The sequence below is a fragment of the Dasypus novemcinctus genome, chromosome 12 (genome assembly GCF_030445035.2).
Source record: "Dasypus novemcinctus isolate mDasNov1 chromosome 12, mDasNov1.1.hap2, whole genome shotgun sequence".
NCBI lineage: Eukaryota > Metazoa > Chordata > Mammalia > Cingulata > Dasypodidae > Dasypus > Dasypus novemcinctus.
In genome coordinates, this window is record NC_080684.1 from 106442908 (window position 1) to 106459414 (window position 16507).

The following is a 16507-nucleotide window of genomic DNA, read 5'->3' on the forward strand; positions in this document are numbered from 1 at the left end:
TAACGCGAGCTCCACTGGCCCAGGCTTTTCTCTCCTTAAACTCCTCTTCCCATTTTTCTTTTCTTGCTGACATCCTTATCTACCAAGCACCCAAGTTAGAATCTAGGAGTCCTCTGTGCATTCCCCGTGGCCCTACCTCCCTTCCACACCTAACCAATCATCAAGCTCTGTTGCTTCTACTTCAAATATTTCTCAAATCTGTCCCCCACCCCTTCTATCATAATTAGGACACTCCAGAAGCTCAAAAAAATGTTTATTCAATGAAGGAAGTCACAATTTCAATACAGAGAAATTTCCACAACCATTATTAATTACCTTCTTTAGGTTATCAATGTCTTCTGTACCTTTCTGGATAGTTTCTTTTAATGTGTTGATCTTACTCCGTTTCTTCTTCAGCTGATTGCGACTATATTCAAGTTGAATATTAAGCCGAGTTTTTTGTTTCTCAAATTCTAGTCTAGTATAATAAAGTCAAGCATTACAAGTGGCAGAGTCTAATTCTTTTTTTAAAAGCTTTTTATTGTGAAAAATTTCAAACACATACTTTCTATGTTTGAAAATATATAATAAACTCCCACGAAGTTATCACTCAATTTTAGTGATTGTAACCTTGTTTCATCTATGACCCATTCAATGCCCCTCCCCACCACCAGATTAGTTTGAAGCAAATTCCAGACATCATATAGTTTCACCTGTAAATATTTTCTTTTGCAATATGTCTTTAAAGCATTTACTTTTAAAACATAACCATAAACTACTGTAGCTAAAAAATTGACAATTACTTAATATCAAACTGACAGTTATTGCCAAGTTTAATAGTTTCATTAATTTTTTGTAAATATCTACACTGAAATTTTATTTTTTGAACTTTTTTTTACAAAATAAAATGAAAAAAAGCAGATATCAAAAACAGCAGAATTTATAGAATTTCTGCATCAGTTTTCACGTAAGCCAATGATTATGAAACTGGTATCCAGTGTAAATAGTAACCACAGGCAGATTTCCCTCTGGTCATATGAATCCATGTGATTTGTTTTGGAGCTATCGAATTGCTTTTTAAAAGCATCATTTTCTTCAGAACTGATTTGGTTTGTCCAAGGAAGTAAACACTTTGCTGTGTGGCACTTTCTTTTATTAAAACAAAAACAACCACTGAGGTAAAACATAGAATATATACTGGTTTAGATCTGAATCAAATCTTTTGAGATCCCAATTACCCTCAAGAACACTCAAGACATTTCTATGGCATATTAAATAGTAATTGTACACCTCATAATGTCTAAGGCAGCATCTATATTTCTAAAGAAAATAGCATTTCATTCAGAGACTGCCCAGAATTTGAACTATATCAGTTTCTGCATCATTTCTGATTTATAGCTTCCCCCAACTAGGGCCATATTATTGGGACAAAAGTTTTATGCTCATGCCAAATAGCTTCTGTTATTTTATATACTTGTATACAGCAAGACTCCGTGCCCTGGACCCTAGGTAACCACACAGAAATTGAGAAGCCAAGATTATTGGCTGCTGAGAGAAAGAAAGCTACTTAAAAACTCACAGCACAGATAATCTGGAGGTCAGCTGGAACTTGGTAGTGGTATTCACCAACACATGCTCCAGAAACACATTTGCTTACATAGGGGATGTATGGTCCAATTTTCAAATGTTAATAGCTGTCAATCTCTCAAACATATTTTTAGTAATGATCACTGCTTGACTAGCAATGAGTTAGAAACTGGTCTCAAATTCTGACATCCCTTAGTATTAGTCAAAAATGAAACAAACAAAAAAAAAACCCCAAACCAGCCAATAGGGGTTAAAAAATCTCACAAACTCGAATGTAAATTATACTATATATAGACTGGTATACACATCTCTGAAATAGTTTTTGAGAGCATGAAACATTCCTGCTGAAACAAAATATCCTCTATATTACTCCAATTTTCATTAAAGGAAAACTGATAAGTAATTTTCTTCTTTAAAGATATGAAAGAGGAAGCAAGGCAAAGCTGAGAGAAACAGATGCTACCCAAAGGGCAGCAGAGGCATTTGGTTGTTTTGGTCCTTGTACCAGCAACTCCCACATCCACCGCAGATACCCAGTTCCTGCTGACTAAACACGTTTCTTTGCAGTCAGAACTTGAACAATGGACCCTACTCCTTCAGCTGCAAGTGCTTTTACATGCCATTGCAATAACAAAGCATTATCACTGTCAGAGGGGACCGCAAAGTCTTCATAATCCACACCATTCTTGTCCAGAGATTGAAATGCCTTTTCAATATCATTAGCTTTCTAAAAGAGATGAGCACCTTCAAGACAATGCTGCCCTCCCCTGCCTCTTGGTATTGATAGGGGGATTTTTCAGAGCTGCTGGTAGAGCAGCTGTCATGTTTCCTTGCCCCAGGCAGGAGGACTCTGTCTCACCCTCGTCAACCCGGCCTAGCTGTCCTCTCTCTATGTTGCTCAGTCCATGAACTTGTTTTCCCACTCATCCTTGCCCACCACCTGGAGCCTGGCTGACGACACTGTGTTCTTTGACATCCCTGATCCAGAACTGCAGCAAAGGCCTCCTCTTGGTGTGACCGCTACCTCAGCAACCCCAACCCAGCAGAAGTCTGGCGCCTGGTGCCTTTACTTTCCTTTTCCGCTCCTTAATGTTTTTTAAAGAAATAATTGGTTTACTTGAAACAGGATCACATTGTATTTGTGTGATATGCTTCTTTAGGCTCTTATAATCTACAGGTTCTTTCCCCTTTCTTCTTTAGGTTATAAATTAGTTATTTTTATTTTGTCACTCTTTTTCAAGTAGTTATTCATACACAAACTCCACATCCTAAATTTAAGAACACGGTTCTTCTCCTGATATACTTTCCTATTTGTCAGCTTCATAAATTCCTTCAAGAGTTCCAGTGTTACCTGTGTTTCATTATTTTCACCTTCTCTTGCACATACACCCTACTAACAGAATCATTTGTTCGAGACATTTTTAAAGCACTAAATGCATTATATACTGTGCTAGATGCAAAGACAACAAAATAATAATGAAAAGAGAGGGTGATAAGTAGTGACAGTTTACTATATGCCAGTGTTACAGATGCTTTGACACACATTCACTCCCTTATATGAATCTGTGAGGTACGTACTACTACTATCCCCAGTTAACAGATGAGGAGGCCAAGGCGCAGAAAATTATGTACTTGCCAAGGTACCAAAGGAAGTGATGGAGCTGGGAATGACGCCCGAGGGCAGAACGGCAACAGAATCCCTGCTCTTAACTACTAACCTTGAAGAATTTATTTCTGTTGGAGGAGACAGACATACAGACTACATATAAATGAAATACTTCACCTGGATTCCAGGACATTGCACTGTGCTGGCTTTCCTCTCCCCTCACTGGGTTTTCAACTACTGAACATCGCCTGGGATCTCTTTTCTATCCATATGCATTCCCTGGTGATCTTATCTAGGCACATGACTTTAAGTACCATCTGAATGCCAGTAATACCAAAATTTACAGTTCCAGCTCGGACCTCTCCCTTGAAAACCTTACTTGCATATTCCTTTGCCTGCTCTACCTCTCCAGTTAGAGGTCACAGACCTCTCAAACTTAATAACTAGAAAACACAGTGGGTAAGTGACCAGAAGTAATAAGAGGGTTTAGTAATGTTCCAAGATGTTAGAACAACCTAAAAACTGATATTTCTCTACACCAGTAGATGCCAAGTAGAAAAATTTAAAAATAGATGCTATTCCCAAGAGGAAAAGAAACTTAAATAATATCTGTGAATTAATAAGAACATACAAGATCTTTATTGGAAAAAACTTTAAAATTATAAAGAAAGATACATAGATGATTAGACTAAATGTAGAGACATTTTATGTTCTTGGATGGGATAACGTAATAATTTGAAGATGTCAGTTGTTCCCAAATAAATCTATAAATCCAATGCAATCTCAGTTAAAATTCTAGTTGGATTTTTAATGAAAAACTCAATAAATGTGATAGGCAGAATTCATTAGAAATGAAGTATAGTGCAGGTCACAGTAGACTTCAGAACAAGGAATATGACCAGGGATAAGGAGCATTGTATAGTGATAAAGGGACTAATTTATCAAAAAGATATAATGAGGAGGAGACAGTGGGAAGATGGTAAAGTAGGAAGCTCCAGGAATTGGTCCTTCTACCAAAACAACTACTTAACTGGCAAGATCTTGTGACTCAACTGTTTTGAACTCTGGAGTCTAGTGGAACACTGTGCAGCATCCAAAGAAGAGCTGGAGGAAGATTCCACAAATTGCGGTAACTACAAGTGAATTTCACCTTCAGTGTAGCAGCTACCATTACCCAACCTGCAACTGGGTGGCAGGGAGTAGTGGAGGATTTTGAAAGCAGCAAGAAGGAAGCAACTTGTTACATATAAGGGATCTCTGATAATATTAACAGTAGATTTCTTATCAGAAACCAGAAGAAATTAAGAACATTGGCAATGATCCTACATAGAAAAATATAAAATCCTGTAATTTGCACTTGTATATGTCAAAAAAGATTACAAGATATAAAGAAGGATATCATATGTTTATAAAAAGTTTGATTCAGCAAGAAGATATAAGAATATATGCACTTCAGAACAGAGCCTCAAAATAAATGAAGAAAAAGTTTATAGAATCAAAGGAAGAAATAAATAATTCTACAGTAATGGTTGAAGTCTTCAACACAACATCAATAATTGATAGAACATCTCAGCAGAAGATCAATAAGGAAATAGAAGAATTGAACAACACTATTAAGCAATTAGACCTAACATATATATAGAATATTTCATCCAACAATAGCAGAATACACATTCTCTGCAACTGCCCAAGGCACATTTTCTAGGATAGGTCGTATGTTAGCCACAATAAAATCTTTTTTTTTAAGAATTTATCTTTTTTACTTGTTTATTTCTCCTGCCCCTACCCCCCACCCCTCATTGTCTGCTGTGTTCATTTGCTGTGTGTTCTTCTGTGTCTTTTGTATTCTCATTAGGTGGCTCAAGGAACCTATCCTGGGACCTTCTGGAGTGGGAGAGAGGCGATCCTTCTCTTGCGTCACCTCAGCTCCCTAGCTCATTGTGTCTTATATTGTCTCTTTTCTGTGTCTCTTTTTGTTGCATCATCTTGCTGCATCAACTTTCTGTGTGGGTGGCACCACTCCTGGGCGAGCTACACTCCTACACAGGACAGCATTCCTTGCGCGGGGGCCTTCCTTGAGCAGAGGGCACCCCTGTGAGGGGTGGCACTCCTTGTGCATGGCAGCACTCAGTGTGCGCCAGCTCACCACATGGGCCAGGAGGCACTAGGTATCGAACCCTGGACCTCCTATATGGTAGGTGGAAGCTCTATCCGTTGAGCCATACTCACTTCCCAGTAAAATCTTAATAAATTTAGAAATATTGAAATCATACAAATTATCTTCTTGGACCACAACAGAAGCCAGAAATGATAACAGAAGGAAAACTGAAAAATTTACAAATATGTGGAAATTAAACAACACAATATTAACCAGTGGATCAAAGACCACAAGGTTAATTAGGAAATATTTTGAGATGAACAAAACAAAAACATGATATACTAAAACTTATAGGATACAGAAAAATCAGTGGAGGAAATAAAATAGTAAAGATCAGAGCAGAAATAAATGAAATAGAGAAGAGAATCAACAAAACAAAAAGTTGGGTTCTTTTTGAGATGATCAATAAAATCAAAAAACTTTTAGCCAGACTGAAAAGGAAAAAGAGAGAGGGGACACAAATAACTAAAATCAGAAACGAAAGTGGGGACATTATTACTGACCTCATAGAAATACAAAGAATTATATGAGGTACCATGAGCAATTATATGCCAACAAATTAAGAAAACCTCTCAACAATGAAAAGTCCAGGACCAGATGGTTTAACTGCTGAATTCTACCAAACATATAAAGATTTAACACCAACCCTCCTCAAACTCTTCCAAAAAATAAGAGAGATCACTTCTTAACTCATTCTGAGGCCAGCATGACCCTGATACCAAAGTCAGCTGAAAATAGCACAAGAAAAGAAAATTAGAGACCAATATCCCTTGTGAATATAGATGCAAAAATCCTCAAAAAATACTGGCAAACCAAATCCAACAGTATATTAAAAGGATTGTACACCATGACCAAGTGGGATTTATTCCAGGAATGCAAGGATGGTTCAACATAAAATCAATCAACGAAACACCAAATTAATAAAAGGAAAGAAAAAACCACATGACCATTTCAAATGATGCAGAAAAGGCACAAAATCCAACATCCTTTCATGATAAAAAACTCAGAAAACTAGGAATAGCAGGGAAATTTCTCAATATGATAAAGGGCAATTATGAAAATATCATACTCACTGATGAAAGACTGAAAGCTTTCCCCCTAAAATCAGGAACAAGGATGCCCACTATCACTACTGTTATTCAACATTGTGCTGGAAGTTCTATCCAAGCAATCAGGCAAGAGAGAGAAAAAACATTCAAATTGGAAAGGAAGAAGTCAAATTATCCCTATTCACAGATAACATGAGTCTATATAAAGAAAACCCCAAAGAATCTATAAGAAAGCTACTGGAACAACTAAATCAATCAGGCAAAGTTGCAGGATTCAAGATAAACATACAGAAGTCAGTTGGGTTTCTATACAGCAATAATGAAGAGGAATCTTAAAAAGAAATGAAGAAAACAATTCTATTTACAATGGCATCTAAAAGAATAAAATCCTAGGAATAAATTTAACCAAGGTGGTAAAAGACTTAAACAATGAAAACAACAAAACATTGGTAAAAGAAATGAAAGTAGACCTAAATGAATGGAAAGACATCCTGTGTTCAGGGATTGGAAGACTTAATATTGTTAGGATAGCAATACTGCCTAAAGCAATCTATAAATTCAAAGCAATCTTCTATAAAAATTCCAGCAGCCTTTTTTTTTTCTTTTGCAGAAGTGGAAAAGCTGATCCTCAAATTCATATGGAATTGCAAGTGACCCTGAAGAGTCATCACAATCTTGAAAAAGAACAAGGTTGAAGGACTCATACTTTCTGACTTCAAAATATACTACAAACAACCGAAATTATAACAGTGTGATATACATAGACCAATGGAATAGAATTGAAAATCCACAGATAAATCCACATGTCTATGGCCAGTTGATTTTCTACAAGGATGCCAAGGTCATCCACTGAAGAATGATCCTTTTAACACAAGGTGTTAGGATAACTGGAAATCTACATGCAAAATAATGAATGTGGACCTCTACCTCTCACTATATATGAAAATTAACTCAAATGGGCCAAAAACCTAAATATAAGAGCTAATACTATAAAAGTCTTACAAGAAAATATATTCAGGACCTTGAGGTAAGTGATGGATTTTTAGATTTTACACTAAAAGCATAAACAAAAGAAAAAATAGATAAAATGGACTTTATTGAAGTTAAAAACTTTTATGCATTAAAGATGTTATCAAGAAAGTAAAAGACAAGGTGCAGAATGGGGAAAATATTTGGAAACCATCTATCTTGTAAGGGCTTAATTATCCAGAATATATAAAGATCTATATCTTTACCACAAAAAGACCAACAACCCAATTGAAAAATGGGCAAGGGATGTGGATAGATATTTCTACAAAAAAAGAAATTCAAATGGTCAATAAATATATGAAAAGATGCTCAACATCATTAGCCATTAGGGAAATGCAAACTGAAACTCCAATGACATTCCACTTCAATACCCACTAGGATGGTTATCATTAGGAAAACAGAAAATAATGTTGTTAGTGAGAATGCAGAGAAATAGGAACCTATGTACACTGTTGCTGGGAACATGAAATGGTGCAGAAAACAGTTTGGAGGTATATTAGTCAGCCAAAGGGGTGCTGATGCAAAATACCAGAAAGCAGTTGGTTTTTATAAAGGGTATTTATTTGGGGTAGGAACTTACAGATACCAGGCTGTAAAGCCTAAGTTACTTCCCTCAACAAAGTTTATTTGGAGCAAGAAAACTGCCGATGTCCACAGGGGTTCAGGCTTCCTGGGTTCCTACATTCCTGGGGCTGGCTTCTCTTTCCTCTGCGTGCTGACTTCCTGGGGCTCCAGCTTAAGTCTTCAGCATCAAACTCCAACATCAGAAACCCACAACTCTGTCCTTTGCCATGCCTTTTATCTGTGAATCCCCACCCACCAAGGAGTGGGGACTCAATGCTTTAATGATGTGGCCCAATTAAAGCCCTAATCATAACTCAATCAGGCCCAGGTACAGATCAGATTACAAACATAATCCAATATCTATTTTTGGAATTCATAACCATATCAGACTGCTACAGGAGGTTCCCCAGAAAGTTAAGCAGAATTACCATCTGACCTAGTAATTCCAATCCTAGATATATACCAAAAGCACTGAGAACAGCAATTTGTTGAAATATCTGTACTCCAATGTTCATGACAGCATTATTCACAATGGCTGGGGGTTGGAAGCAGCCAGAGTGTTTGTCTGTGGATGAATGAAAGGAAAAAGTGTGGTGTGTCCATACAATGGAGTATTATTCAGTTGCAAAGGGAAATGGGATGTTGGTACATGCTGCAATATGTGTGGTTCCTGTGGGTGTCTTGTTGAGTGAAAAAAGACAGATATGGGGTCAAATACTGTGTGATTTTTCTCATGTTAAATATCCAGAATGGGCAAATTCATGGTGACAGGTGAAGGGGCGGTTGCCAGGGTTAGGGATGGGGGGATAGAGAAGTTATTGCTAAATGAGTATGTTTTGAATTGGGATGATGTGAATGGTCTGGAAATGGTGAAAGTTACAGTACTGTCAATGTACTTAATGTCAAAGAATTGTCCACTTAAAATGGTTAGTGTTAATTATGTAAATTTTACAATTAAAAATTAATAAATAATTATAAAAATTAAAAAAAAACAAATCTTAAAGGTCAAACTCCTTTTTATAGTCAGAGATGTTCATTCAGATTACCAGGAAGCATCATAACTTCAGTCAACCTTTCTTAGAGACTAAAACTATGGCATTAAAAACATTTTCCTGAGAAAGAAATATATTCTCTACAAAATCAAGGTAACCATCTAAAGATGAGAATGATTTCTTGCTTTGTAGAAGATATTTTAAAGACCAAAGTATTCTGCTGAAAAACTAAAATAAATTAAAATTTGTAACCAAAAAAAAAAAAAAAGGCTGCTCATCCACCATGGAAAAAGTTTGGCAGTGTATGTGGAAGTTGGAGATGGGCAGACCCTGTAACCTGCAAGTCCACCCCCAGATAGTTACCCTACAGACTGTATGTATGTATGCTCCAGGAAATCTTTATTGTAGCCACAGTGAAAACACCCCCAGTCCCATTAATGTGCAAAAATTCCCCTCAAATTTAGCAGCTCAAAATACCTATTTTATTATGCTCACAGATTCTGTAGGTCAGGAATTAGGACAGGGCATCTCTGCTCCAGATGGTGTGTGTCTGCTCCACGACATCCATGGCCTCAAAGGGGAAGGTTGGGTGGCTGACGTAACTCAATTTTTGGAGGCTGGAGTCATTTAGAAGCTTCTGGTAGTTAACTGTAGGATGTGACCTCAGCTATGGTTGTCAGCCACTGAAGCCTCTTCAGCTGTTCTGGGCTTCCTTACAACATGCGAGTATGTTGGTAAATAAGGCAGAAGCTGCACGGCCTTCGCAGACTCTGCCCCCCAAATCATTCAGCATCACTTCAAGCACATTCTAGTGGTCATGAGCCAGTTGTAAGTCCATGCATAGGGACAAAGACCCCATCTCTTGATAGAAGGAGTGTTGAGATTGCACTGTAGATGTGTATAAAGGAGGGGAGATAAAGCCGCAGTCATCACTGGAAAGCACAAATGGCTGCAAACACAAAGGCCCCTCATCAGAAGAACGGACAGACTAGGGAATATTCAGACCATGGAGTATTTCTGTACAGCAGTAAAATGAACTATAGTTACATGAAACTATAATGAAAAGCAAAGAAGGCATTAGGAAGGATGATCATGGGAGTGTTTTGAGAGTCGAGTCGAGGAGGCTGGTCTCTATTTCTTGACCTGGGCTGTAGTTTGCATCATAAGTTATTAAACTAAACATGTTTTTATAACAGCTTTATTGAGATATAATTCACATACCATAAAATTAATCTCTTTAGTATGAACAATTCAGTGGTTTTTAAGTATTATTCACATAGTTGTGTTTTGGTTTCCTACATTGCTTAAGCAAATACCAGGAAATGGGTTGGGTTAAACTGGGAATTTACTCAATCATGGTTTTGAGGCCAGGAAAATGTCCAAATCAAGGCATCATCGAGGCAAAGTGTTCTCCCTGATGATCCTTGGTTTTTCTGTCACATGGTAAGGAATGTCGATGTCTACCAATCTCCCCCTTCTCTTTCAGGTTCTGTTAATGTAACTTCTTGCTTCCTGAGGCTTTCTCTCTGTCTGAATTTCATTCTCTTATAAAGGACTCCAGTAATAGGACTAAGACCTCCTGCCTGAGGTGGGTCACATCTTAACTGAGTAACCTCAAAAGGTCCTACTTAGAATGAGTTCACACCCACAGGAATGGATTTGAAGCTGGGGTACATACAGCTTCAAACCACTACACTATGTAAGCATCGCCATGGTCTAATTTTAGAACATTTTCATCATCACCTAAGAAAACCTTGCACTCTTTGGCAGTCAATCCTCATTCCCCCACCCTTGTCCCCCAAAAGCAGCTGTCCTGCTTTCTGTCTCTATGGATTTGACTGATCTACGGACCTCATGTAAGGAGAATCACACAGAACGTGATGTTTTGTGTTGGCTTCTTTCACTTAGCATGGTGTTCTCAGGGTTTGTATGTAATTTGGCATGTATCGGAGCTTTATTCTTTTTTTCCCGACAGTATCCCACTGTGTGGATCAACCGCATTGTATTTGTCTCTTCATCAATTGGAGGACATTTGGGTTGTTTCCACTTTTAGGCTATTGCGGACAATGCTCCTGTGAACATATTGTGTACATGCTTCTGTGTGGATTAACATATATATACTACTTAATTTAGGTATGTATGTGTTATTTTCACAACTTAAATACATATTGAAAAGTTAAAAAAGTATGTGTTAATAATAATGCTTCAAAATACGAAACAAAAAGTGGCAGAACTAAAAAGAGAAACTGACAAATCCAGTTTCTTTTGTAAGAACTTTCAACATTCCTGTCTTAGTGATTACTGAAAACAACAACACAGGAAATGAGCAAGTACATAGAAATTTTAACACTACCATCTTATCTGATCTCATTGCCATTTATGTAACACTTCATCCAAAAACTGAAGAATACACATTCTTTTCAAGTGCATATGGAGCATTCACTAAGCCCATTCTATGCTATTAAACAGCCTCAATCAATTTATAAGAATTGAAATAATGCCAGCTATATTCCTTAACCACAATGGAATTAAATTAAAAACGAGTAACAGAAAAATATGTGAACCCCTACCCAAATATTTGTTAAATTAAATAACACTTCTAAACAACCAGGGTCACAGAAAAACAGTACAAGGGATATTAGAAAATATTTTGAATGGAATGGATGTGAAAACACAACATGTTAAAATCTGTGGGAGGCAGCCTGAATGGTGTTTAGAGGGAAATATATAGCTCAAATACTTATATTAGAAAAGAAATGTCTAAATTTAAGTTCTACTTTAAAAATACAGAGAGTAAATTAACACCAAAATAAGTAGAAGGAAGGTAATAATAAAGTCAAGAGCAGAAATCAATAAAACTTAAAATATGAAAGTATTAGAGGAGATAAATGAAACCAAGAGCTGGTTCTTAAATCTTCCTACATGGCCAAATTCTAGCAAACATTTAAGGAAGGAATAATATCAATTCTACATAAACTCTTTCCAAAAACAGAAGAGGAGAGAACACTTCCCAACTCATTTTACGGAGTTGACATTATCCTGATATCAAAATGTGACAAAAACATTACAAGAAAAGAAAACTACAGACCAATACACTCATGAACATAGATGCAATATTCCTTAAGAAAATTTTAGCAAATCAAATCCAGCAATATTTTAAAAGAATACTTCATGACCAAGTGGGGCTCATCCCAGGTAATCAGGCTTGGTTTAACATTCTAAAATCAGTTTTTATAACAGCTTTAATAAACTAAAAAACTTGACACATAATCTCAACAGATGCAGAAGAAATATTTGACAAAATTCAACACTCTTTCATGATAAACAATTTCAACAAACTAAGAATAGAAAGGAACTTCCTCAACTCAATAAAGGACATATCATGGTTAGTATCATACTTAAGCATGAAAGACTGAATGTTTTACCCCTAAGGTTGGAGACAAGGTAGGATGTCTGCTTTTACCACTTTTATTCAACTTTTAACTGGAGGTCTTAGACAGTGCAATAAGGCAAGAAAAAGAAATAAAAGGTATACTGATAGGGAATGAAGAAATAAAACTGTTTTTATTCATTTACAGTATGATGATCTATGTTGAAAATTCAAAGGAATCTACAGAAGAGCTGCTAGAACTAATAAGTTTATCAAGGTAACAGGATACAAGGTGGATTTATAAAAACCACATTTATTTCAATATGTTATCAACAGACTATTTGAAATTGAAGAAAAAACAATTCTATTTACAATAGTATAAAAATATGAAGTACTTAGGAATAAATCTAACAAAATATCTGTAAGACCTGTAAAATGAAAACTAAAGAACATTAATGAGAGAAATTAAAGACCTAAATAAATGGAGATAGATATAATGTTCTTGGATCAGCATTAACATGTCAAATTTTTTCAAACTGATTTATAGAATCAACACAATCCCAAACAAATCTCCAGTAGGCTTTAAAAAATTATTTATTTTCATTAGAGAAGTTTAGGTTTATAGAAAGATCACGCAGCAAATGCAGAGTTCTCATACACCTGTCCCTATTTTAAACACTGTGCATTAGTGTGGTGCCTTTGTTACAACTGACAAGAGAATATTATTTAAGTGTCCTATAAACTACAGCCTATGAACTTATACCTCATTGTTTGCGATGTACTATCCTGTGGTTGTTTTTTATTTAATTTTTATTCTCCTAACATATATACAACCTAAAATGCCCCCTCGTAATCATGTTGAAATACATAACAGTGCTGTTAATTACATTCACAATGTTGCACCACCACCACCACTATCCATTTTATTTTTATTTTTTAATTTATTCCCCCCCCCCATTTGCTGGGTGTTCTTCTTTTTGTCCGCTTCTGTTGTTGTCAGCGGCACCGGGAATCTGTGTTTCTTTTTGTTGTGTCATCTTGCTGCGTCAACTCTCTGTGTGTGCGGTGCCATTCCTAGGCAGGCTGCACTTTCTTTCGCACCGGGAGGCTCTCCTTACAGGGCACACTCTTTGTGCATGAGGCTCCCCTACGCGGGGACACCCTTGCATGGCAGGGCTCTCCTTGTGCACATCAGCACTGCACATGGATCAGCTCTACACGGGTCAAGGAGGCCTGGGGTTTGAACCGCGCACCTTCCATGTGGTAGACGGATGCCCTATCCACTGGGCCAAGTCCGCTTCCCAACCACCATCCATTTTAAAGCTTAACTTCCCATTCCCTATCCTCACCCCATCCCCTGATAATCTATATTCTATATTCTAGCTCTATGAGTTTGCTTATTCAAATTATTTCAATTCAGTGAGATCATACAATATTTGTCCTTTTGTGCCTGCTTATTATACTTTTAATAACCATTGAATGTGTGATTATGTCTCCATTCTCTTTTCTTATTCTGTATACTTGCACTTTCTCTCTTTAAAAATTTATGGAATAAAGTAATTAGATCTCTTTATAAGAAGATGAATGTTTTCTAACAACTTATTGTTGAACTGAAATAAAGATAATTATCTCAGGCATAATTCCTCTCAACTATGAAATAAGTTACCTTTATATATTTTTAATATAAAATGGTTACTTTTATATATTTGTAAGCTGCTTATCAACATCTTTAAATAAAAATACCTTTTTTGGTCAATTTCCTGCTGCTGTTTAACATGTTTGTTCTCGAATTCACGAATATTTTCCACGCCAATTTCTTCACAAAAGTGTTGGAAAATATCATCTTCTACCTTATAAATTATTATGAAACAAATGTTTTAATAATTAATTTAAAGAAAATGTATAGACAATGCTTAAATCTATGTTTTTCCACAAGAATTTCCTGGATTAGGCCACAAATGAACCCCAACAAGCACTACTACATTCTGAAGAGCCAGTGCTTTGTCTTCATTTAACTTTATAAACTATGCCCATCTATCTTCAATTTTCTTATTATAAAAACAAAATAGGAAAGCTCATGATTGGCCTTATTAAATATTTTGGCTTTATGAAGTATTTAATATAAAACTGAAAGGATTCCATTTAGTAGCTACACCAAAATGTAACATTCTACAAAAATAAAGAAAATATTCTTTATATATGAGTGATATGATAGAGTCTCAGGCAGTATAAAACCAAGAGGAAAAGATCATAGAATTAAGAGTCAAAACGATTTGGAAAAACTAGAATGAGCTAAACCAACAAAATAAAATTTAACTTCAGTATTTTTAAAACCCTGCATTTAGGATTTTAGTTGAATATAAATGAAATATGAACATGATATGACTGCTAAAATGGTTGATGCAGAAGTAGTAAGGTACAATTAAAATAAGTAGACAATCCAAATAACGCAAAGTTCCAATGCAGCTTGTACTGGTCAGACAGTATCTTGACGTCTGGGCATTAACAAACAATAGCATTTCCAGAGGACAGTTACCACAGCTAGTCCTAAACCTACGATAAATGTGAAATGATGAAGGAAATTAGGTATCTATAAACTAGAAAAGAGGTAATTAAGTAGCAACATAAATGTAGTTTCCAATCATATACTAAAAGGCAAAACTAAGCACAATGGGTAAAAGAAATATTTTCTAAGAATTAGAAATATGCAACAGTGGAATGAACTGTATCAGAAAGTTCCTGTCTCTTTACAAGTAGAAGCTAGATGACTAAATCTTTGTTACCCCAGAGCCATGCAGTGTCTGGTATATAACAGATATTCAGAAAATAATTACTGAGTGAATAAGTAATCTTAGAAGATAGCCTGGTGAAAAAGTTCTGCCCCTTTTGGCATAAAGGCAATGGGAAAAAGAATGAGTAGGATATAATTTTTATAACTGGAAGAAAAAGGTTGAAAAGTATTAAAAAAAAAACTATGCACTGGTCATTTTCTCCTGAGATGGGCAGTAATGACTCTCAAAGATGCAGGAAATTAACTTGGCAAATCCATTAAACTTTGCTTACGATAAAAGCGCTTTAACACATATTCAAGAAGCTACTAAATCTGGCCTAGAATTATATTTTATAAGATATTTAGTAATAAATTCAACATTTATGACCTTATCTATTTTTTCTTGAAATTCTTCAATTCTTTGTTGTCGTTCTTTGATTCCTTCATTCAGCATGGTACACTGAGACTCAATGTTTAGCAGTTCACTCTGTAGCTGAGATTGTTCCTAATTATAAAAGAGAAAAACGTTCTTTTTAACATGGCTATTTTAGTTTTATATGGTAAAGCCAAAAATGTGGCAGGTATCTTTTAGAATAAAAGAGGCCTCTGGTAAGATAAGATGAAATTCAGGTACAGTTGGATAATAACATTAACACCATAAAAATAAAGTAAAACTAAAGGACTATAATATAATCTAAATCATGGGGTAAAGTATCTAAAAATTATATGGTGCTATATAATTCCTGAAATTCTATGTTCTGGCTCTAAGTTCCATCAGATTTAATATAAATTTATATTACCATGTAAAAAGCAGCAAGATGCTTCTTTTTAATCATCTCTAGTTCACTTTGTGAATATTTGAGTCGTGTATGAGTTCCCTGTACCAGAGTCTGTATTTGTTTCAAATCTGTTTCCTTGCGGAGTGTCTTCATTAAATCCTAAAAAAGAAACAGAAATATAAGAACATTTTACAAAAGAAAGGCACTTTTATTTTAATTCACCGATTTTACATACAGCCAAACTCATACCCCACTTTCCCTTCTGCACTTTCCCTTCCGGGCATTAAAGTACATAGCCATCTGGAGTAACCAAGATGCCATACAGGATCCTCAAACAACTAACACTTCCTGGGAAGCAGACGTGGCTCAACTGATAGAGCATCCATCTACCATATGGAGGGTCCAGGGTTCGATCTCCAGGAACTCCTGACCCGTGTGGTAAGTTGGCCCACGTGCAGTACTGCTGCACGCAAGGAGTGCTGTGCCATGCAGGGGCGCCCCCACGGAGGGGTGCCCCCATGTGCAAGAAGTGTGCCCCGCAAGGAGAGCCGCCCAGCATGAAAAAAGCACAGCCCGCTTAGGAGTGGCTAATGCAGCAAGATGATGCAACAAAAAAGAGATGCA

General features: G+C 36.2%; 1 protein-coding gene across 1 annotated transcript in view; it reads right to left on the reverse strand.

The window, feature by feature from the left end:
• Positions 1-16507, reverse strand: part of SMC1B (structural maintenance of chromosomes 1B) — a 102119-nt gene that overhangs the window by 19085 nt on the left and 66527 nt on the right. The window contains exons 13-16 of the mRNA XM_004453419.3: positions 15905-16042; positions 15493-15609; positions 14078-14184; positions 316-457 (exon numbers count right to left, since the gene is read on the reverse strand). Of these exons, the coding sequence (XP_004453476.2) occupies positions 316-457; positions 14078-14184; positions 15493-15609; positions 15905-16042 (504 nt within the window). The remainder of the gene's footprint in view (positions 1-315; positions 458-14077; positions 14185-15492; positions 15610-15904; positions 16043-16507) is intronic.